Consider the following 25,657-nt stretch of genomic DNA (forward strand, 5'->3'; position numbering starts at 1 on the left):
CAGTATCTAGTGTGACCACCATTTGCCTCATGCAGCGCGACAGATCTTATTCGCATAGAGTTGATCAGGATGTTGATTGTGGTCTGTGGAATGTTGTCCCACTCCTCTTCATTGGCTGTGCGAAGTTGCTGGATGTTGGCAGGAACTGTGGCATGCTGTCGTACTCGTCAATCCAGAGCATCCCAAACATGCTCAATGGGTGACATGTCTGGTGAGTATGCAAGCCATGGAAGAACAGGGACATTTTCAGCTTCCAGGAATTGTGTACAGATCCTTGTGACATGGGACAGTGCATTATCATGCTGAACCATGAGGCGATGGTGGCGGATGAATGGCACGACAATGGGCCTCAGGATCTCGTAATGGTACGTCTTTGCATTCAATTTGCCATTGATAAAATGCAATTGTGTTCGTTGTCCGTAGCTTATGCCTGCCCGTACCATAACCCCACCATCACCATGGGGCACTCTGTTCACAACGTTGACATCAGCAAACTACTCGCCCACACGATGCCATACACGTGGTCTGCGGTTGTGAGATGTAAAATGACGTTGGAGGCAGCTTATGGTAGTGAAATTAACATTAAATTATCTGGCAACAGCTCTGGTGGACATTCCTGCAGTCAGCATGCCAAATACACGCTCTCTCAAAACTTGAGAGATCTGTGGCATTATGTTGTGTGACAAAAATGCACATTTTAGAGTGCCTTTTATTGTCCCCAGCACAAGGTGCACCTGTGTAATGATCATGCTGTTTAATCAGCTTCTTGATATGCCATACCTGTCAGGTGGATGGATTATCTTGGCAAAGGAGAAATCCCAATAACAGGGATGTAAACTAGTTTGTGCACAGCAATTGCATATGAACAATTTCTGAGATATTTTATTTCAGCTCATGAAACATGGGACCAACACTTGCATGTTGCAATTCATATTTTTTGTTCATTTTCGACCAAGTTCAATACATTTAGTAGAAAATCAACTAAATGTATTGAACTTGGTCGAAAATGCATTCATTTGCCCAATACTATCATAAGACATTAACAAAATGCATCAGTGATTCGTATTTTCCATCAACTTTCTGAAGAGGCAATGGAACAGGAATGACCTATGTCTGTGTGCGCGTTTGGCTACCACTTTGTGTAGCCATTAGCGATGATGCTAATGTAATGACAACTGTCTTCTGGTAGATGGAAAAGTTCCCAAAAACCTTCTCAATGAAATGTTAACTACAAAGTAGCCTATGTCTACCTGACATAATGATATCATGATTATTTGCATCAATCTAGTGGCCATTTGTTTTGCAAAGTCTGCAATCACATAAGCGCTACAGAAACATTGCTAACCGAACAACAGTCTATGGCTGGTGGCAGTTGAGTTAAAGGGTAACTACACCCAAAAATCTGAGCATCATTTTTCCCATACCTCAAAAGTGGTCTCCTGATGTAGTTTAAGCTTATTGTGGACTTAGCACACCCAATTTAGTTGTTAAAACCGTTAAGATTCTATAGGCCATTTTAATGCATACCATTCTAGCTTCTCTAAATCATCAATCTTTGCTGCAGTATTCATCATTCAGCCTCTGAGACCGAGGCAGAAGCAGATGTCATAGATACTCGCCTATTTGGAGAGCACTTGCTGGAAGGATGCTTGCTCATAGAGAGATGTCGTAGGAGTTGCTTTCAAAATCCTCTTCCTTTTCTTTCCCATTATGTGAAACAGGAAATATCTATACAGAGAGAGAGAGAGAGAGAGAGAGAGAGAGAGAGAGAGAGAGAGAGAGAGAGAGAGAGAGAGAGAGAGAGAGAGAGAGAGAGAGAGAGAGAGAGAGAGAGAGAGAGAGAGAGAGAGAGAGAGAGAGAGAGAGAGAGAGAGAGAGAGAGAGAGAGAGAGAGAGAGAGAGAGAGAGAGTGTCACAGTATGGAGTATTATCCTGGGGAATGCCAAAACTCTGCCGGCGGATCATTTATTCAACTCGTCTCTCAGAGATTCTTTGTGGAAGAGTCAACTTCAGACATCACTGCATCATTTCACACAGCAGTAGCCGTGTTGTCATCCTCTGGATGGCAGGTAGCCTAGCGGTTAAGAACACTGAGCCAGTAAACACAAGTTTGCTAGTTTGAATCCCTGGGCTGGCAAGGAGGATTCTTCTTTATTCTGCTCTTGAGCAAGGCAGCACCAACAACTGCTCTCTCTGATTCAGAGGCGTTGGGTTAAATGCTGCGGAAGACACATTTCGGTTGAATGCATTCAGTTCTGCAACTGACTAGGTATACCCTTTCCCTTCTGTCTGTAGAAGGAAACACACAGTTGAACCAAACTGCCATAACCCAGAGAGAAGGTTAGACCTGAGTTGAACCAAACTGCCATAACCCAGAGAGAAGGTTAGACCTGAGTTGAACCAAACTGCCATAACCCAGAGAGAAGGTTAGACCTGAGTTGAACCAAACTGCCATAACCCAGAGAGAAGGTTAGACCTGAGTTGAACCAAACTGCCATAACCCAGAGAGAAGGTTAGACCTGAGTTGAACCAAACTGCCATAACCCAGAGAGAAGGTTAGACCTGAGTTGAACCAAACTGCCATAACCCAGAGAGAAGGTTAGACCTGAGTTGAACCAAACTGCCATAACCCAGAGAGAAGGTTAGACCTGAGTTGCCATTGCTGTAGCAGTACGTTGTTTTTCTTTTTGACGGCATTCAACATTTTCCTCTCAGTTTTGTTTGGCGGCGTGATTCTGAAATACACAACTACGGAGTTTCACTTATCCACTTTCTGTTTCCCTTTAGCGCTCCTTATACTAGATAGATTTAGCATGGTTCTGTTAAGTAGTCAAGGCTCACCTAGTGGAACATGTCCCACATAAGGAATGCATTACATTCATACTGATGGATATTTACAGCAGCACGGCTGCTGGTCTCACAGCTCCTTGTCTTGCTCCAGGCGCCAATAGCAGAGACTAAGAATAAAGACCGTAAATTCCTGTTAAAGTATGATAGAATGATATAATAGAAATGACAGAGTATGGACTACACTCTTAGGAAAAAAAGGTTCCATCTAGAACCTAAAACGGTTATTCGGCTTTCCCCATAGGGAACCCTTTACCTTTAAAGAACCCTTTTTGGTTCCAGGTAGAACCTTTTTTGGTTCCATGTAGTACCCTTTCCACAGAGGGTTCTACATGGAACCCAAAAGGGATCTACTTGGAACCAAAAAGGGTTCTACCTGGAACCAAAAAGGGTTCTCCTATGGGGACAGCCAAAGAACCCTTTTTGAACCCTTTTTTCTAAGAGTGTACTGTATTGGTTAACTCTGGCCCTTGTTGGCCATAGATCACCCTATGCTTTCCGCTTGGTCCCTTCTCTCATATAATCTTCCATACGTGTCCCTTCCAATACAAAAATCAGCATCCAGCATCCGCCTCTGATTTTTGTTTGTTTGACTTTCAATTTCTATGGTTTCTCGTGAAATATAGTCTCTCCTTTACTTTATGGGGTTACAGTTTGAGTGGAAGTGCAGGAGTTTATGGGCTGTGTAGTTGACTGGAGGATTGCTGTCTGGAAGAGGCTTACTTTTGTTCTTAATATATTTACAGGTGTTTACTGTCAAATAAATTAAATATGGCCGGTCTAACTCTTTATGACCAAACACACAATACTTTATGGCTAGGAACCCTTTGTTCCATTGTTATATTTGGCCTGATTGTCATTTCTGTGTGTGATGAGTTTAGGAAAGTATTGTTAATTTCTAATAACACTCAGTCAGGGTTTGTAACATTTCATTGTTGTTGATTCAATGCACTGAACTTGCGTTCTTGGACAGAAATTCAATAAACAGTTCATCTGAAGAGTCCTTTTTACAGAAAGATGAAAATAAGACTTTGTGTCAATCTGCGTCAGCTGATGCTATTCCATTAGTATTCTACGGTCTTTGTCTTGTGACCCTTTTGTCTGTTTTATTCAAGTGGAGGGCATGTGCAATTAGAGTGAAATAATGGTGGTGGGTTGTCTAAATAGAGAAAAGCTTTCCTCTGATTAAGTTAAATGCGGTAGCGAGGTGGGCTGGGATGTCCGCCTTTGGTGACAGATCAAAGAGAATGTGGTTTTAATCTAGTGATGCGGCCGCGGTAGGGGCCAAACACTGCCCGTCCACTGATGCACCTCAAAGCGCTCTCATCAGGGCTTTGACGGATGACATCGCCGCTTCAGAATGATAGGCTATTATTTCACTTTGCATTGGATAAATGGCAATGCTAGCTGCTACCTGTCCCCCTCACCTTCCCTCGCCTCGCAGCCTGGTACCAACAGACAGACAGGGGAGGGAGGGAGTTGGGAATAAGAGGCCTGAGCTCTGTGGGACTGTGCCATTTTGTGATCATACTTTCTCTTTTTCCACCTTGTTGTTCTGGGTGACTGAGGACAATGTGCTGCTGTAGTGACAATGACATTTGATAAGCGGCTTATTTGATAATGTGTCTTTCTCTCTCTCTCTCTCGCTCTCTCTCTCTCTCTCTCTCTCACACAAACACACACACACACACAAACACACACACACACACACAAACACAGACCAGCAATATTCATGGTCTCCCTCTCAGCACTTCGATGAAGAAAGCAACTCCCCTCCTCCACCCAGGAACATGAAGGCTCTATCGGGCGGGCGGCCCAGCCAGCTCCAGATCACCTCGGCTCACACCTGCGGCCTGGCCGACTGCGAACACTCCCTGGACCACCATGACTCCCGCACCCCCTCTTACCTCCTCAGCCCCACAGAGAGCTGTCCCATGGAGCACCGCCGCTGCTCCCCCCATAGCTCCATCCACTCTGAGTGCATGGCGATGCCCGTCTCCGTCTCCATGGCCAACACAGACCACTCCATCTCCAGCAGCACCTTTCCCAGGATGCATTACAGTTCCCACCACGACGGTAGCGGGTCACGGGACAGTGGTGGTGGTGGTGGTGGTGGATCACGGGATCGAGACGAGTGTGGCTCGTCGCACGGCGGCAGCGGTAAAATGAACAGAATCCCGGCCAACCTGCTGGACCAGTTTGAGAAGCAACTTCCGTTACATCGCGACGGCTTCCACACACTGCAGTACCAAAAGACACACACCACCACCACGGAGCAGCGCAACGAGAGCCCTGGGAGGATCCGACACCTGGTCCACTCTGTCCAGAAGCTCTTCACCAAGTCCCACTCCCTGGAGGGCTCGTCCAAGATGAACGGCACCAAGGGGGACTCGCACCGGGAAGGCTCCCACCACCACCATCCCAACCACCATGGGCACCACAAACACAGCAAGCGCAGTAAGAGCAAAGAGCGTAAGTCATCAGACAGCAGCGGGAAGCAGCGCTCCGGGGTGGCGGGCTGGTGGAGCTCGGACGATAACCTGGACAGTGACAGTACGTACCGGACGCCCAGCGTTATGTCCCGCCAACAGGTGGACCACATCAGCCACTGCTACCCCGACTCTGTCCACAGCCACTACGGGAACCTGTCGCTCAAGACCTCCAAGAGCAACAACGATGTGAAGTGTTCCGCGTGTGAGAGCGTGGCCATGGCTCCTGAAGGGAAGTTCATGAAGAGGAGCTCCTGGTCAACGCTGACTGTCAGCCAGGCCAAGGAGGCCTACAGGAAGTCGTCCCTCAACCTGGAGAAACCCATGACGCCCACAGACCTCAAGCCCAACCTCAGGCCCTGCCACTATCTACAGGTGAGTCACTCGTATAATCCTAATATGTCCGTTACTGGAGCCATGTTGCTGGAACCACAGTAATGTTATAGATAGGCCGAGAGATGGATGGGATTGGCAGAGAAGCAGACAGATATGTACAGTACGGATAGACATAGGTCCGCTGGTAGGCTGATTTAGTGAAGCTATTGAAGAGAGGATTTATTGTCATTAGCAGTCAGTGTAGAACCAAAGACCAACTAGGCTACATGCTAACACTCAGAAACACTGCAAATAATGAGGCTCGTTGATTAGCACTCATCTCAGTAAGCCTGCCGTTAACATGGCATTCCATTCTATCAGAGGCTTATATTCAAAAGACAGTGAGTCCAGAGAGTTACTATGATGTTGTTTGTCTCAGCTGGACTTCTGATAGTTCTGAGATATAATCACTTGTATTTCCCTGTCCAGGATATGAATCACCTGTCAGGGGATCAGCAGGGTAGTAGCAGTGAAAGGGACGGCACAGTGGGAGCAAATCAATTACTGTATCAATGAATGACACCAGTGACAAGTCGGGAGTGCAAAGAAAAGACTCAGGATCAATGCCGATTTGAGCTTGTTGTCGTGCTGTTTCTCCAAGCTATCAGTTGGTCTGTATCGGTGTGTGAGAGCACTTAGTTCATGACCTGGATCCGCTTTGTGGGAAATCCCGGTGGATTGTGGGGAACGGCATTAAGATCAATTCAAAGGGAATCAGCATGTTTGTAGTTGATGGTCCAGAGGTTTTATGTTGGGGTTGTTATAGTAAAGCGTAGGCCATTTGCTTGGGAATGGCAAGTCCCTTACCAACTGCACTCTGAAATAACTATGTATATCAAACAATGGTATTTGTGTATGATGAATCAATATCAAAGCTCTTAAGACAATGAAAGGTACATGTTTTACAGTAAACATGCAACCCATGAGGTATGATCTGCTGACAATCTCAGGGAACATTGAGTGGGCTACTGCCTGGAGCTAAAACCATGTGAACTCCTCAACACTCAGAGAAACACTCCTCTGGGACTCTCCATGAAGTGGAATGTGGTGTAACTGTGAGATGCTGTCTTAATAAATGGACAAGAGGTACATTACTCAACCCACCCACCATTCTAATGAGGAGTCCGGCATTGTATCTGACTATTAGCTGACGTAAACAAGGAAAACAGCAGCATGAGGTCTGTGACTAATTCCAAGCAACTGTATATAAAGCACTTTTAAAGGTGATGAACTCCAAACAACGTTGGGGCTTTAGAACCTCTACTCTCTTATCTCTCTAAGTGTACTAAGCTCTCTCTGAGACAATGATGATAGGAGACGGTAATGTATTCTTCATCTGTTCATTAAATGGGGTGTCTGAACGTCCATAAACACGTTGGTTGTTCTATAAATAGCCCGGCCCATTCTATTGGTTCTCTGCCGCAGGGCTATTTTGAGTCTCGGTTGTCAATCGGCCACGGGTGACGCATTTCCCTTGGGGGATTGGTGCCCTCTCTCAGAGGTGAGCTAGCTACCAGGGAGACAGGGGGAAATTAACAAACTATGCTGGTCTCTGGCTGGCTGACTGGCTGTCTGACTGTCTGTCTGTCTCACTGTCTGTCTCTATCTCTCTTCCTTTCCTTATCAACAGGAGCAGTGAGTCAGGCAGATTGAGTTGTTAGACAAGAACATTACTCTAACTTTAGGCAACATCCTGTTGCTAAGATAGTTGTTGTTGTTTGCTGTTGTGGGAGGCGGGGTGTTTGTGGCACTCCTTATGGTTTGATGTGCCAGCAAGGGTATTATAGTTTTGTGTTTTTCAATATTTTTATTTTATTTTTTATTTTTTTAAACTTTTGTTAAAAATTCGGTTTAGTTTCAGGTAGTTTGCAGACTTGATTTACTAGTTTTTATTCCGTTTTAGTTTGATAATAACATTTATATTTTGTTTTTATTTAATTTAATTTCAGTGTTAGGAACAGAATGTGGCCTATGCGTGGGAGGCTAGTCTTGCGGACTTGCCAGACTCAATGAATAACTGAACCAAAGCTTTGTCTCTTCTTTAATACTCATTGGAATGAGGCAGGCTTCTGCTCATTTAAAGCCAGGGGGGAAGTAAGCCGGTCCGGTACGGTGTAGGCCTACTGGCAAAAGTACGTTGTACCGGTAAAACATGAGCCTATCTCTATAATTAAAACAAATATGGAAAGAAAACTGCTATTATACCGCCTGGCAGCCACTTGAGAAATGAGCGAATGGACTTTATGCGGTGTATACCAAAATGCGGTGTGGTTCGAGGGGAACACAAACATTTTGAGAAAGTAGAGATCACTAGTCGGGACCGAGACATGCGCGGACACCAGTGGATACAACAATCAATTCAGGCTACAAGTTTGCCTAATGACAATCAACGAATGTCATTACACTTTTTGGTGTTTTAATAGATGCCCCTTTTCATTCATCAAATGACCAGTGCAAAGTGCACTGTTTTAGATGCTGGAATTATTTTAGAGTGGATGAACGTGCGCAGGTAGCCTGCTTTTTGATCAACGAATGATGATCAATGAAAACATCATGCCTGGTTGTGTTCATGCCACATTAAAAAGTAATACATTTTTACAGTTAAATGACATGGCTTTACTATTAGGCCCATACATTTTTACAGTTAAATGACATGGCTTTACTATTAGGCCCATACATTTTTACAGTTAAATAACATGGCTTTACTGTTAGGCCCATACATTTTTTTCACACATTTTCACATATCGGAATATCAGCTCAACTGTTATTTGTCACATGCAGCGAATACAACAGGTGTAGACTTTACTGTGAAATGCTTACTTACGAACCATTTCCCAACAATGCAGAGTTATAAAGTAAGAAAGGAAATTTAAAAAAGGAAATATTAACACACTAAAATACCATACCGGGGGGAAAAAATGGTATCTACTTTCACCCAGGTCTAAAGCACACTGCTAAAGTCTGTTGTCCTCGGGAAGAGGATGCCGTTTGCATTGTCGACGTGCAGTCTCACTTTGTCTTTTTCCTTTAATTGTTTGAATGCTTCTTTGTGGTGTTCAGGTGAACTTTCAAGTTGGTAGGGGTTTTCCCTTTGATCTCCATACCACACCTGTATCATCTTCTAACACAACAATACATTTACTTTTGTCTGTCACAGCAATGTCATCAAAATAATAATAAGGCGGCCAAAGGAAGTGTTGGCTTTGGGGATGACCAGTGAAATATACCTGCTGGAGCGCGTGCTACGGGTGGGTGTTGCTATGGTGACCCGTGAGCTGAGATAAGGCGGGGCTTTACCTAGCAAAGACTTATAGATGACCTGGAGCCAGTGGGTTTGGCGACGAATATGTAGTGAAGGCCAGCCAACAACAGGTCGCAGTGGTGGGTAGTACAGTATATGGACAAAACGATGGCACTGTGATAGACTACATCCAGTTTGCTGAGTAGAGTGTTGGAGGCTATTTTGTAAATGACATCGCCGAAGTCAAGGATCGGTAGGATAGTCAGTTTTACGAGGATATGTTTGGCAGCATGAGTGAAGGAGGCTTTGTTGCCAAATAGGAAGCCAATTCTAGATTTAATTTTTGATTGGAGATGCTTAATGTGAGTCTGGAAGGAGAGTTTACAGTCTAACCAGACACCTAGGTATTTGTAGTTGTCCACATATTCTAAGTCAGAACCGTCCAGAGTAGTGATGCTGGACGGGCGGACAGGTGCAGGCAGCAATCGGTTGAAGAGCATGCATTTAGTTTTACTAGCATTTAAAAGCAGTTGGAGGCTACAGAAGGAGAGTTGTATGGCATTGATGCTCATTTGGAGGTTTGTTAACACAGTGTCCAAAGAAGGGCCAGATGTATGCAGAATGGTGTCGTCTGTGTAGAGGTGGATCAAAGAATCACCAACAGCAAAAGCGACATCATTGACATACACAGAGAAAAGAGTCGGCCTGAGAATTGAACTCTGTGGCACACCCATAGAGACTGCCAGAGGTCCGGACAACAGGCCCTCCGATTTGACACACTGAACTCTATCTGAGAAGTAGCTGGTGAACCAGGCGAGGCAGTCATTAGAGAAACCAAGGCTATTGAGTCTGCCGATAAGAATGCGGTGATTGACAGAGTCTAAAGCCTTGGCCAGGTCGATGAAGACAGCTGCACAGTACTGTCTTTAACCGATGGCGGTTATGATATCATTTAGGACCTTGAGCGTGGCCAAGGTGCACCCATGACCAGCTCGGAAACCAGATTGCATAGTGGAGAAGGTACGGTGGGATTAGAAATGGTCGATGATCTGTTTATTAACTTGGCTTTCGAAGATTTTAGAAAGGTAGGGTAGGATGGATATACGTTTATAACAGTTTGGGTCTAGAGTGTCTCCCCCTTTGAAGAGGGGGATGACCGCGGCAGCTTTCCAATCTTTGCAGATTTCAGACGATACGAAAGAGAGGTTGAACAGGCTAGTAATAGGGGTTGCAACAATTTCGGCAGATCATTTTAGAAAGAGAGGGTCCAGATTGTCTAGCCCAGCTGATTTGTAGGGATCCAGATTTTGCAGCTCGTTGGTGAGCATAGGACAGGACAGAGATAGAGTACAGTTGTCTTCTTCCTGAAATTACAAATGTTGGGAATCATATGTGGCATCAACCATCGCTCTCTCTCTGGCAGACTGATAACACAAATTAGTCCCAATTACCCTGCCATGAAAACACACACACACACACACACACACACACACACACACACACACACACACACACACACACACACACACACACACACACACACACACACACACACACACACACACACACACACACACACACACACAGGCCCTCGTTAGTACCTGTTGGGGAGGAACAGCAGGTTTGATTTAGATGCAGTGAGGTGACAGTGACAATGCAATTAAGCCCTGGACGTGACCAGCTCACCTGACCAAGATACAGATTCACTACCGACTGCTGCTCTTGGCACACTGCTCGGCCAAAATGCCACAACACAATATCTTTGTTTACGGTTTGTCTTAGCCTTGATTAATTCACTTTCAACATTTAACACAACTCTCTTTTCCTTCCAGAAGAGTACAAAGCAAGGATTAGGCTTTGATAGTTTTGCTGATAAGGCAATGCGGCAGGATTTAATAAACCAATGAACTGCCATGTTGACTTGCCAAAGGTGGATGGTTCAGAGTGAGAAAGCCTGTGATTAAAGGCAGAGTGAAGTTGCAGCGCTGCAGAAACCACAGAGTCTCTCTCTGTGAGGGTGAACCAGACAGACACAATAAACCCACATCATCAGAGATGGGCTATAGCCTCGCTCAAAAGCCTTACTCTCAAAGGAGGGCATAGGTAAAAAAAAACGAAATTAAATAAAAACATTTATAGCTAAAGTGCATTCAGAAAGTATTCAGACCCCTTCCCCTTTTCCACATTTTGTTATGTTACAATCTTGTTCTAAAATTGATAAAATAAAATAAATTCTCATCAATCTACACACATTAATGACAAAGCGAAAACAGTTTTTTAGAATTTTTTGCAAAATTATTAAAAATACAAAATCTGAAATACCTTATTTACATAAGTATTCAGACCCTTTGCTATGAGATTCTAAATTGAGCTCAGGTGCATCCTGTTTCTATTTCTATAGTTCATCCTTGTGATGCTTCTACAACTTGATGGTTTGGAAAGGCACACACCTGTCTATATAAAGTCCCACAGTTCACAGTGCATCTCAGAGCAAAAACCAAGACAGGTCGAAGGAATTGTTGGTAGAGCTCCGAGACAGGATTGTGTCGAGGCACAGATCTCAGGAAGGGTACCAAAAATATTCGGCAGCATTGAAGGTCCCCAAGAGCACAATGGCCTCTATCATTCTTAAATGGAAGAAGTTTGGAACCACCCAGACTCTTCTTAGAGCTGGCCACCCAGCCAAACTGAGCAATCGGTGGAGAAGGGCCTTGGTCAGGGAGGTGACCAAGAACCTGATGGTCACTCTGACAGAGAACCAGAGTCCCTCTGTGGAGATGAGAGAACCTTCCATAAGGACAACCATCTCTGCAGCACTCTACCAATCAGGCCAATATGGTATAGTTGCCAGATGGCCACTCCTCAGTAAAAGGAACATGACAGCCCACTTGGAGTTTGCCAAAAGGCACGTAAAGGACTCTCAGACCATGAGGAACAAGATTCTCTGGTCTGATGAAAATAATGCCAAGCGTTACATCTGGAGGAAACCTGGCACCATCCCTACAGTGACGCATGTTGGTGGCAGCATCATTCTGTGGGGATGTTTTTCAGCGACAGGGACTGGGAGACTAGTCAGGATCAAGGGAAAGATGAACGGATTAAAGTACAGAGAGATCCTTAATGAAAACCTGCTCCAGAGCGCTCAGGACCTCAGACTGGGGCGAAGGTTCACCTTCCAACGGGACAACGACCCTAAGCACACAGCCAAGACAGTGGCTTTGGGTGGCCCAGCCAGAGCCTAGACTATAACCCGACAGAAATCTCTGGAGAGACCTGAAAATAGCTGTGCAGCGACACTCCCCATCCAACCTGACAGAGCTTGAGAGGATCTGCAGAGAAGAATGGGAGAAACTCCCCAAATACAGGTGTGCCAAGCTTGTAGCGTCATACCCAAGAAGACTCAAGGCTGTAATCGCTGCCAAAGTTGCTTCAACAAAGTACTGAGTGAAGGGTCTGAATACTTGTGTAAATGTGATATTTACGTTTTTTCTGAGGTAGTGAGGTATAGAAAGTCCCCAGCCTTCATTGCCCTGACAACGGAGTCCAACAACCTTATGATGGGAGAGAAGACCAGTAGCTGCTGCCTACCAGGTCTAGGCAGTGAGACCTAGACCCAGGACCATCCAATACATAACCCAGACCAAGAAACACAGAAAGAGAGAGGTAGAGTGAGGTAGTCTGAGAGAGAGAGCCAGAACGGGGGGGCGGAGATAAAGAAAAAACAGCCCTCGCTAAAACACACTGAATCATTCTCTTCCCACAGTCCTCTCTGAAGAAATGATGGAGTGGGGAGGGATTATCACTGATTGAGTTGTTTAGCGACGTCGTGCCAGGGAAGCCAGGTCTATCCCCCTTTCTACTCTGGCTGGGTCCTGTGTTTTAATGGCGCTGACTTATGTTCCTCGCGGGAGATGACCTGAGTGGAACGGAGCTGCAGAGTTAATCAATGAAATGCACTGCAGGAGCAGCAGCAGGGCCTACAGCCTACAGCCCATCCCCCTGGGGAGGCCTATGGGGCAGGAGCAAGGCTGAGAGCGCAGGGCTGGAAATGCACATACAGTACAGGTCATTCACACATTATCTGGAGAACTGGACTAGAATCTAGAATGTATAGTCTATCCTATTAGGATAGGATCAGGGCTGAGGCCTGAGGCCATATACAGGTGAACACCCAAACATAGTCTGGGAGAGGAGATGGACTGTAGCTACTGTATATCTCAGAATTTGTCCTTTTTCTGCCTCTCGTGTTTTGCCGTCATGTATAGTTTGTAGTGGCTCTCCTCACTTGAGTAAATTCATTACATTCTGCCCATAGATAACTAAGTACACGTTCTAGTATATTCTACCATGTTGCAAGCAGCATGAACCATTTGGACCATGACTGTGTAGATTTGCATGTTCTCTTCCTCCATGCAAACAGCCCTGTGCTGTGTGTGTATTCATTAGGATGGGAGACACAGAGATGTCTGGTTCGTTGTCTCTACACAGGGGGGATCCACCCGTCTATCTAGTTTATTAGCAAATCCCAAATTAAACAAATCTCACCACAGTGTGTGGCTGTCCTCTGGCGCTCCTTCCTTAATTAGACGTCTAAAAATATCAAACTCCTTGAAGACTTAATTAACCCATCGACTCTGGTGAGCGTGCAATGTTTGTATGTGTGTGTGAGTGTGTGTGTGTTTTGGACCAGACGTCCTCACAAGCGTAGTAAAACAAGAACAATTTAGACAAGTGGGGACATTTTGCCGGTTCCCACAAGGAAAAAGGCTATTTTAGGTTTAGGGTTAGAATTAGGGATAGGAGTTAGGGTTAGGGGTTAAGGTTAGAGTTAGGTTAAGGGGAATAAATTGTTGGACCACACAAGGATAGTACAACAAACGTGTGTGTGTGTGTGTGTGTGTGTGTGTGTGTGTGTGTGTGTGTGTGTGTGTGTGTGTGTGTGTGTGTGTGTGTGTGTGTGTGTGTGTGTGTGTGTGTGTGTGTGTGTGTGTGTGTGTGTGTGTGTGTGTGTGTGTGTGTGTGTGTGTGTGCAAGCGTGCGTGTCGTTTGAAGGGTATAAAGTGATAGCTCCCTTGGTATGTGTGTGTGGCCCAGTTTTGCTTATTTGTGTGGCATCATCATGGCACATTTTGCAAGCCCCTTACTCTGGAATCATAATATTATGAATTTCTGCCATACAGCGCTGTGGACCCACGGGCCTTATGACTTTCAACACACAAGCCCTATTGACTACAGCCAGCTCTCTACTGTCAGATCTTTGGTAAGCCAAGCTCATCACCAAGCTAGGGACCCTGGGACTGAACCCCTCCCTCTGCAACTGAATCATGGACTTCGTGAGCCGGCCCCGGGTGGTGAGGGTAGGCAACAACACCTCCGTCACGCTGACCTTCAACATTGGAACTCCTCAGGGGTGTGTGCTTAGTCCCGTCCTGTACTCCCTGTTCACCCACGACTGCGTGACCACGCATGACTCCAACACCATCATCAAGTTTGCTGATGACACAACGGTGGTAGGCCTGATCACAGACAACAATGAGTCAGTCTAGAGGGCTCCCGAGTGACGCAGCGGTCTAAGGCACTGCATCTCAGTACTAGAGGTGTCACTACAGATCCTGGTTCGATTACAAGCTGTATCACAACCGGCCATGATTGGGAGTCCCATAGGGCGGCGCACAATTGGCCCAGCGTCATCCGGGTTAGGGTTTGGCCGGGGTAGGCCGTCATTGTAAAATAAGAATTTGTTCTGAACCTACTTTCCAAGTTAAATAAAGGTTAATTTTGAGACTTAGCAGTGTGGTGTCAGGACTACAGCCTCTCCATCAACATCAGTAAGACCAAAGAGCTGCTCGTGGACTGTAGGAGAAAGAGGGAAGAGCACACCCCCATCCACATCGACGGGACTGTTGTGGAGTCGTTCGAGAGCTTCAAGTAACTTGGCGTCCACATCGCTAAGAACTTAACATGGTCCACACACAGTCGTGAAGAGGGCACGGCAGTGCCTCTTCCCCCTGAGGAGGCTGAAAAGATTTGGTATGGGCCCTCGGATCCTCAAAAAGTTCTACAGCTGCACCATCGAGAGCATCTTGACTGGCTGCATCAATGCTTGGTATGGCAAATACATCGCAAAGCCTTACAGAGGGTTGTTCGGACAGCCCAGTACATCACTGTGGCCAAGCTCCCTGCCATCCAGGACCTCTACATCAGGCCGTGTCAGAGGAAGGCCCGAAAAATTGCCAAACACTCCAGCCACCCAGGCCTTAGACTGTTCACTCTGCTACCGTCCGGCAAATGGTACTGGAGCATCGGCTGTTGTAGTTGCGGTAATTGAACTCTGCTGTACTTTTGAAGTAAAGCAAAACTGTGACAGAGAGGGTTGTATTGTAACAAACCTAACGCAATACCAAAAATATAAAGAGAAAGAGGGAATGTCCACTCACCGTTACACTGCTCACAAATGTAATGTTTTATAAACATCATGGAACCATCTTACAGATCATATTTGCACTTCTCCAGAAATAGCAGACGAATTTACCAATGGACGGTGTATCTTTCTAATAAGTTAAATGAAATGGGGGAAACCAATCATATATTTTTTTCTAAATACGAGATTCACCGGCACAAAAGGAATATCTCTCCTTCCATGGGCACTGTGCTTCATGGCTGGATAGGCTGCACTTCCGCTCTCTAAATCCATGCCTTTATCAACTGCATTACCGTTAAGACCTGCTTTTTGTGGGTCTTAAAATGGCCCATTAGTGCTGTAAAATGGCCCATTAGCGCTGTAAAATGGCCCATTAGCGCTGCATGAAATAGTCACTTTTGCACTTGTTTTTAAGGACAAACCTCAAATATTGCCACCCCTCCCCCTCAGTGCAAGCGAGCTGATGTTAGACAGGTAAATTACCGAACCTGGTGTTAGGGCTGGAAAATGTCAGTGCCAGACGAAATTGCTAACTAACGTGCGTATGACACTTGCACCTCCTTTGTGCCAGACGAAAATAGAGCCCAGAGAGAGGAAGAGAGAGAGACTTTAGTGGTAACTTCTTTATTTAACGCGCCTGTGATATTTAAATGAGTTTGTAAACAGCATGATGTCATCAGTTCGATTAAATTAACCCCTAGCCGTTTGTCCAGCAGCTTCAAATGGTTTCCACAACCTTTCAACAAATGCCATTATACAAACAGAAGACCAGAATATGGTACTTTTGTGTTAGGCTCAGGATTTTAGTTTGATCTTTTGAATTTCAGAAAGGATTTTCGTAACAAATAGACCCTCAATTACTCTGTATATTTTTTAAGTAATTATATTGAATTAAACTGAACTAGAACAGTTCTCTTGCATGGTTTATTTACTGCTCATAGGCGTCAGTAAGTAAACCATCCGACAGGAATGTCAAACAGTGTTACCGCTGCTCTGCTGTGGTTTATCATGCAACATGTAACACATCTCTGATGCTGGTCTCACATTCAATATTGAAGAGCCTTATGATGTGTAATGCAATCTTGGGTAAACACAGCACGATCACACTGCACGTACCTCGCTTTGAGTCTCAATCTGGGAACAGATTGCAGTCAAGGGAACAAGTCTGAGTCAGAAAACATCTTGCCAATGGGGATGATGCCATGCAAGCGCCTTGTCTCAGTTGCAAATGTCTTACTAGCTATAGAGAGAGAATGATAACAGAATATTACAAGTGATGTACTGTACCTATCTTTGCCTGAGCTGTGGTTAAATGTGACTGTGGATGAATCTCCTATTCAGTTTGATCCTCTATGATCCCACTCTCACTACCTTCATTTTACCAATAAACATGATCGAGGACAGTCTGCTTTACACTACGGCTGAGCCAATAGCCACATTGAGAAAACAACAACTCTCCTGACATACCAAAACCAAACAGCTAATGGCTACCTGTTTTCAGGTCTATGTAACAATATCCACAGTTTAAAGATAAACTGTACCTACCTACAGTAATTACTGTACCATGTAGGTAAGTACATGTTACGGCAAGTGGGAGCGAAGAAACTTTGAGGTAAACCTGTGTATCTGTAGTACTCATACTATAATTACATTACAGTATCTTCTACAATTTTACTACTTCTGTTACAGGGTACCCAACCCTTCTCTCTAACCCTCTCTCTACCCCCTCCCCCAGGTACCTCAGGATGAGTGGAGTGGTTACCCAGGGGGAGGTAAGGACGATGAGATCCCCTGCCGGAGGATGAGGAGCAGCAGTTACGTCAAAGCCATGGGTGATGAGGAGAGTGGAGAGTCTGACTCCAGCCCCAAGACGTCCCCCGTGAAGGCGGTCCGGCCAGACGCCCTGGTCAAGTCTGTCATGCAGAGACCACTCCTAGACTCCCAGAGGTAGGCCATGTAAAGTATCCTAGCATGTGTAACTGAGTTAAGAACGTGCCGTAAGCTCACTCCACAGCTAGCTTGAAATGTCACGGATGGAGCCATCCAAATCGGTACCTTTTGGGTGCCTCAACCTGTTGGAACGTTGTCAAGGAGGGCGGTCACATATGTTGCGAAGCAGAAGATCACTGGTTTGAGCCCAGTATGGGGCAGTCAGACATTGGAGGAAGCTAAGCTGTTAGCAGCACACTGACCCCCATTACACAGGTAATGCCAAATATTTGATCCTAGATCTGTGGTTAATAAGGGCATGTTCTAGAACTTGTAGAAATACCAAATGAATTCATAAATGAATCAGATTTGATTTCTATAGCAAAAAGTTTTTAGTGTCATTGTTTGTAAAGCTTTGTTAAGTGTGTGCCCTGGGGGTATAAAATGAATGAGTGCTGGAGAGGATTAGATAGGCCATGATGCAGACACAATTACAGAAACGAGGTTAGGATGGTAATGGAATGACGTTAGAACAAATGCAGCAGATTAACATGAAATTAGATTGCAATACTTGTCGATTGGATGAGACGAGCAAAATTCTAACACACTAACAATGGCACAAGCAAAAACATATCCAAGATAGATGATTCAATAAGAGGGCCAGGAATGCTGTTGTTTGCCTTTTTACATACTCTGTTGGAAGGCAATGTTGTTATTGGATTAGAAAACTGCCTCTTCTAGTTCTCTTTTTCTTTACATTAAAATCAGTGAGGAAAAGTAAAACCAAAATGATCCAATGTTGTTATTTCCATAGAAATGTCTCCCCATTACAAATCTGGTTTCAGAATACAGGTTATTTCCTCTGTGTCTACTTCTACATGAAAAAAATACTATAGTATACTATGGTATAATACTATAGTATTCACTGAAATGTTTTTGCGGACTTTACAGTACTCTTTACTGTAGTATTTACTGTTAACTATAGTATAAATACTGTAGTAAAATAAAACTATAGTATTTTCTATGGTAATTAATATAGTGCAGAATGTATACTGTAGTATTTACTGTAGTGTTTTTGCAGACTGTACTATACTGTCGTATTTATTGCAGTGTTTTTTCAGATTGTAGTATACTGTAGTGTTTATTATAGTGTTTTTGCAGACATTACTGTAGTATTTACTATAGTGTTTATGTTTTATTATCTTTGACATAGAAGTGGTGGCTTTCTCCTTCAGGAAACCTACTGGAGAAATACTAAACGAGCACATTTTCCATAACCTGTTGGTAGGACTGGGGTCTGAACCGGTAATAATATATTCTACAACCTGCATAGAACACAATATGGTATATACTTGGCATGTAGGTTTCTCACGTATGGGTGGCACAAATTGGTATATGGGGGAGGGGAATGGACAGGGTATATGGAAATAAAATACTGTATAATTTACTATAGTTAAAAATGTAGTGTTTTCGCAGACTGTAGTGTGACATTTGATTTTAGCCCCCCTTTTCGTGAGATCCAATTACAATCTTGTCTCATCGTTGCAACTCCCCAACGGGCTTGGGAGAGGCGAAGGTCGCGCTGCTTCTTAACACCTGCTCGCTTAACCCCGGAAGCCAGCTGCACCAATGTGTCGGATGAAACACCGCTCAACTGACGACTGAAGTCAGCTTGCAGGCATACGGCCCGCCACAAGGAGTCGCTAGAGTGCGATGAGCCAATTAAAGCCCACCCGGCCACACCCTCCCCTAACCCGGACAACGCTGCGCCAATTGTGCGCCGCCCTATAGGATTCCCAGGCACGGCCAGTTGTGACACAGCCTGGGATCAAACCCAAGGCTGTAGTGATGCTGCAACACTGTGATGCAGTGCCTTAGACAGCTGCACCACTTGGGAGGCCCCGGACTGTAGTGTTTTAGCGGACATTACTGTAATATTTTTTTGTAGATAATACTTCAGTATTTACTTTAATATTCTACAGTATACTACAAAATTCTATAGTAAGTACTACAGTATGTAGTAGAATAATCTACAGTATACTACAATTTACTATCGAATTCTATAGTAAGTACTGTAGTGTTCCTATTGTAAACTGTAATATTTGTTCATATGGGCTGTTTCTTGTCCGTTGTATGGTTTGTTAATTGTCCTTGTCAATGGCTGCTGTGTTTGCCCAGTGTTTCTCCCATTTCCTTGTTACCGCACTTCCTCACCTTCACCCCTGGGGCACTCTCATATATCATTCATATCCTTGTCAATTTAGGTCGCAGAGCAGTGGCAGAGTTATATTGCAATAAAAACGTAGTCATTTTGAGATCCTGTGGTAGTTCAAAGGTGGATCTCAGTGTAAAATCCATCTCCCATAGACTTTCAGTCTAAATGGTTTTAGAGTTTTGTCTTGAATAAAAGGTGTTCTTCATTGTGTCAGTGCAGGTATGAGAAAGTCACTATTCTCTGAGCCACAGCTATAGTTTATTCTTTATTGCGTTTTTAATTTTAGCATTATATCAGACATAAATACATGAAATTGTACTTGGCGGTCCATCTTTCCCTGATGTAATTGTTAATGTAGCGCCACTGTCTGCCAGTGCAAGCACACTTTCATTCTTCCTCAAAGGCCACTCTTCTCTCTTTGTTCATGGTTGAATATGGAAACAGTAATAACAGGAGAGTTCAGGAGTCCATTTTATTAATGTTCCATTGTAAAACCCTCCTCCCAGACCAGCACTTTCAGAACCTCATATTTCTGTCTGCCTATTCTATTCTGCTGTGTCAGTCAGTACAACACCGTGACTGACATGTGCTGGACTATCAATGTACAGGTCTCTATTAGATGAATTATTTTCTTGGCACTCGCATAACAGGCTGCTTTGTGCTAGCACAGTCTTCATTTTGGAAAGGGGGAATGTTTTGTCGGTAATATTTTGGCATACCAAAAATTCTATATTTCTTCTTGGTCATTTGATTGACACCCTTAAATTTAACAGCAAAAGTGCCAGTATAGAGATTGATGTAACATGTCAAAGTTGTGTTGTTAACACAGTGTGAAACCTATTGCCATAGGTAAATGCAAACGTGCCTGTTGAAATTCTTGTCATGGAGATTTTATGTATCTCTATCCATTTCTATGGTGCTCGTGGTATCCCTGCTGCACTGTCGCATCAGCGCTATGTTGGTCTTGATCCAGTTATGAGTCATGATAGTAGCCTACCTCGCTCTGTATGACTGTGGTGTGTTTCTCTCCTCCCCAACCCCTGCATGCTGCAGCAGCTCTACTCATTACCATTCAACACAGGTTGCTAAATTACCATTAGGGTACAGCAAGGCTTTTTCCTGGAAAATACTGACATCACAGCAAAGTGGAGCGAACACTATCCCTTAATACTCTCACCACTGTCCGCTTGACACAATTAAAATGAGTTACCCAAGATTCTGGGGTGTTAATTACATTTCATTTCCACTGCTTTTCCCCCCTTTTTTTTTGTTGCAAAGGATTATTATTATTTTGTCTGATAAGTTTAAATTAATTTTGAACGGTTTAAAAGTCCTCTGCGGGTGTATATGTCTTTGACGTGTGAAAGCACGTCAGTGCGATTGGACACGCACTCACGCAGTACTACACAATGCAGCAGTTTATTATATTATGTGATGATAGTGGCTTTGCTAATACCCTTCATCAGCCTATGATCCAAAACCAGTAGCTATGAAAACAACACGGTTTTGGGATTTGGGTACTAACAATTAAACTCCATTAAGAATGCCACTAAAAAGGGAGTGATTTGGAGGATGGAGCAGCAGATATCCATTACACGTATTATGCTTGGAAGGTCTCTAGATAATGCCTCTCTCAGCAGTTAGTCCAGGAGCCTGCTGCTCTTAGTGAAAGAGGAATATATATATATGGATAATTTTATGTTGGCCTGCCTCAGAGTCCATTGACAACACAAGTATGGAGACAGTTGATGAAGTTCCTCCTGTATTCACTGTAGACAGTGTTGGGCTACCTCAGCATGTTAGTGTTGCAGTGTTGGGCTACCTGGTTCAGGCCAGGCTGAAGAATGCCTGCTGGGGAGGCCTTTCATTCATGACTGTATAGTATTCTCTTTGTCTTACCATTTGTCTTCCTGTGACACGTCAGGACTGCCCCGGTATTGCCTGTCTGTGGCTCCTATTGCAGCTATTGAAGTTTGAGCCTCACCTCTAGGCCCAGTAGTTTTGGCTGTAAAAGGGCACAAGGAGAGACCCAGATGCAGACACAGGAAGCAGATGGTTAGAGTCCAAGATGTTTATTAACAATCCAAAATTGTTAGGCAAGAGAATAGTCGTGGACAGGCGAAAGGTCAAAACCAGTTCAGCGATCCAGAGGTACAGAATGGCAGGCAAGCTCGAGGTCAGGGCAGGCAGAATGGTCAGGCAGGCGGGAATGGAGTCCAGAAAACGGCAAAGGTCAAAACTGGGAGGACTAGTAGAAGCGCATAGACAAGCAGGCGCACGGGAAAACCACACTGGTTGACTTGAACATACAAGACAAACTGGCACAGAGAGACAGGAAACACAGGGATAAATACACCAGAGAAAATAAGCAACACCTGGAGGGGGTGGAGGTAATCACAAGGACAGGTGAAACAGATCAGGGTGGGTGTGACAGGCTGACCCTGAGGCCCAGAGTTTTGCCTGGTAAGGTCACATGGTCAGGCAAACTCCTGGCCCTACTAATTTCCCTTTGAATTGTACATGTTAATTTTGACTAATGAGGAACTCAAAAGAGACTTTATATCTTAGTTGTTTTAGACCCTGGCTTGTGCCATACTTTTGCTCTCTGCCATTGCTCAAAAAATGGTCCAGATTTGGCTGTAGTATGGGGCTCCATGCTTGAGTGGTACTGCTGATCTGAGTGGTACTGCTGATCTGAGTGGTAATGCTGATCTGAGTGGTACTGCTGATCTGAGTGGTAATGCTGATCTGAGTGGTACTGCTGATCTGAGTGGTACTGCTGATCTGAGTAGTAATGCTGATCTGAGTGGTACTGCTGATCTGAGTGGTAATGCTGATCTGAGTAGTAATGCTGATCTGAGTGGTAATGCTGATCTGAGTGGTAATGCTGATCTGAGTAGTAATGCTGATCTGAGTGGTAATGCTGATCTGAGTGGTAATGCTGATCTGAGTGGTACTGCTGATCTGAGTGGTAATGCTGATCTGAGTGGTACTGCTGATATGAGTGGTACTGCTGATCTGAGTGGTACTGCTGATCTGAGTGGTAATGCTGATCTGAGTGGTACTGCTGATCTGAGTGGTACTGCTGATCTGAGTGGTACTGCTGATCTGAGTGGTACTGCTGATCTGAATGGCACTGCTGATCTGAGTGGCACTGCTTACCTGAGTGGCACTGCTGTTCTGAGTGGTAATGCTGTTCTGAGTGGTAATGCTGTTCTGAATGGCAATGCTGATCTGAGTGGCACTGCTTACCTGAGTGGCACTGCTGTTCTGAGTGGTAATGCTGTTCTGAGTGGTAATGCTGTTCTGAATGGTACTGCTGATCTGAGTGGCACTGCTGATCTGAGTGGTAATGCTGATCTGAGTGGTAATGCTGATCTGAGTGGTAATGCTGATCTGAGTGGTACTGCTGATCTGAGTAGTAATGCTGATCTGAGTGGTACTGCTGATCTGAGTAGTAATGCTGATCTGAGTGGCACTGCTGATCTGAGTGGCACTGCTGATCTGAGTGGTACTGCTGATCTGAGTGGCACTGCTGATCTGAGTGGTAATGCTGATCTGAGTGGTACTGCTGATCTGAGTAGTAATGCTGATCTGAGAAGTACTGCTTATCTGTAAGGTACTGCTGATCTGATTGGTAATGCTGATCTGAGTGGTAACGCTGATCTGAATGGCAATGCTGATCTGAGTGGTACTGCTGATCTGAGTAGTAATGCTGATCTGAGAAGTACTGCTTATCTGAGAGGTACTGCTGATCTGATTGGTAATGCTGATCTGAGTGGTAACGCTGATCTGAGTGGTAATGCTGATCTGAGTGGTAATGCTGTTCTGAATGGTACTGCTGATCTGAGTGGTATTGCTTTTCTGAGTGGCACTGCTGATCTGAGTGGCACCTGACATGAAAGCTCTCATAATATCATGGCTCACTGCTTGTTTGGACTGAATTGGATTGGATTTGAAGCACGTGTGTGAGCAAGGTTTTATTTCTGTTCCCACTTGAAGCAATTTCCTCTCCCTCGGGGTCACGGTGGGTGTAAATTTGACGGCAGAGGTTCCTGTAGCTAATTGAGTTAAAGTGAGAACAGCCTTTGGTTTGTGTCACGTCCCTCTCATAGCTGACAGGGTGTCTCTTTATCCACTTTCTCACCAATAAAGAATCCATCACCATCAACAAGCCTGTCTCTAGGCCATTCAGCTGAAACGCCCCACCACAAGAGGGGACTGAAGTTGATGGTCATTTTAATTAATAATAATCCCCCACAAAGGTGCCTTGGGGTCCCAAGCTGTAGGTTGTAGACTAAGATAAATGTATGTAATTTGTATCGGATTTCACGAGAAACAAGGGACTAGCCAAACTCATTTAAGGGATGTATTATTGGTGATGATATAGGACTGGAAAGGCATTAACATAAAGCATCACTGCATAGCAGGATAAGTTAATGAGTCAATCAGGCATGGTACACATAGCGTTTGATAGAGGAGCAGAGAAGCACTCCCCACTCATTGGAGAGAGGCACACATTCTCTAATGGCTGCCTTCTCATTGGGAATGGGGGGGGGGGGACAAGATCTACGCCAAGCGAAATCAATCCCAGCTATTTGAGGCAGGTTTTAAAATAACTCTCTCTTTTTGTTCTCCAAATTATGATTAGCCTGTTGAGTAGCATTCGTAATGAATTAAAATGAACATGCGTGAAGCATTCGTTAGTTACTGATGTGACATAAGGCAAATAGTAATTCGGATTGTGTATCATATGAACGCTTGTTTCTCACATCTCATTGTCGGAGAGAAATCCCATTCCATTGATTAGTTGCTGTTTGAGACACTGATTCGTTGTTTGTTGAGCTGTTCCAATAAGACTTCTACTATATACAGTAGATATGTGTGGTACTTTCCCTCATAGTTAAAGTAATTGTTGCCTTTAAGGGCACAGTCATTATGGACTATAATATCCCTTTCATACATTTTAGTCACTTACAGGAGAAATTAGGGTTAACTGCCTTGCTCAAAGGCACATTAACACATTTTTCACCTAGTCTGGTCAGGGATTCGAACCAGCGACCTTTCGGTTACTGGCCCAACGCTTTTTTACCAAGCTACGGCCTCTACAGGCAGAATTATTCAGCCTGGCTTGAACCAGGTAGCCCAACACTAACATACGGGTAGTCTACAGTGAATACACAGACCAAAATCCCACTATTTAACCATGGCTGCTTTTTTATACCAGCTTTCTGGAATATCTGAAAGGGATAGGGGTAAAATAAACATAGTCAATTAAAACCCACCTAAAGACCTAGTCATGATTCCTGCATTTTCCCAGACCCTGTAACCAAAATACAGGTTTCCTGTCACGATCGTCGTAATGAGCAGACCAAGGCGCAGCGTGATTGATGTTCCACATCTTTATTACAGTGAAACTTTAAACAATAAACCAGTAACGAAACATGAAAGTAGTGGTGCACAAACACAAAACAATATCCCACAAACACAGGTGGGAAAAATGGCTACCTAAATATGATCCCCAATTAGAGGCAACGATTACCAGCTGCCTCTAATTGGGAACCATACAAAACACCAACATAGAAATATTGAGCTAGAACACCCCCTAGTCACGCCCTGACCTACTACACCATAGAGAACCAAGGGCTCTCTATGGTCAGGGCGTGACATTTCCGGTCTGTGTGAATGGTTCTTAAAAACAGTGGTAAATAAGGGGCTGTTTGAAAAGGGGTCATGTAAACATTGCCTTATAGTTTTTTGCCATGCACCTGCTATTTATTTCTATCTCCTACTGTATGTTCATGATGGGGATGATGATGATAATGGCTTATCATAATTAGACGCTGATGATTATAATGGATTTATAATGTGGCTTAAACCCATTTGTAAGTCCCTCTGACTTCCTTACTGTCTCCTGACCCCTTGTCTTCCGGGATGAGGCTAAACTTCACTACTCATTATCTTCAGTCCCACTAACAGTAAACAGTCAGACAATGGTTATTTTCTATTGGGCTTTGCTGTTAGTTCTGGTTGTCTGGGATGCTGTCCTTCCTGTTATAGAGCAGACACATTTCCCAGAAGTTATAATGCCTAGTGTGTGCCTATTGCCCTCATCTGTTCACCCTCAAGGTTTAATGCAC

General features: G+C 44.4%; 1 protein-coding gene across 3 annotated transcripts in view; it reads left to right on the forward strand.

Moving 5' to 3' along the window:
• The window catches only part of LOC139530676 (disks large-associated protein 2-like), a 198,242-nt gene that overhangs the window by 144,778 nt on the left and 27,807 nt on the right, over positions 1-25,657 (forward strand). For all 3 annotated transcript variants that reach the window (XM_071327285.1, XM_071327286.1, XM_071327287.1), the window contains 2 exons: positions 4,567-5,711; positions 17,109-17,320. In XM_071327285.1, coding sequence (XP_071183386.1) covers positions 4,638-5,711; positions 17,109-17,320 — 1,286 coding nt within the window. In that variant the 5' untranslated portion in view covers positions 4,567-4,637. The remainder of the gene's footprint in view (positions 1-4,566; positions 5,712-17,108; positions 17,321-25,657) is intronic.

Source organism: Salvelinus alpinus, chromosome 9, assembly GCF_045679555.1.
Source record: "Salvelinus alpinus chromosome 9, SLU_Salpinus.1, whole genome shotgun sequence".
In the NCBI taxonomy this organism is placed as follows: domain Eukaryota; kingdom Metazoa; phylum Chordata; class Actinopteri; order Salmoniformes; family Salmonidae; genus Salvelinus; species Salvelinus alpinus.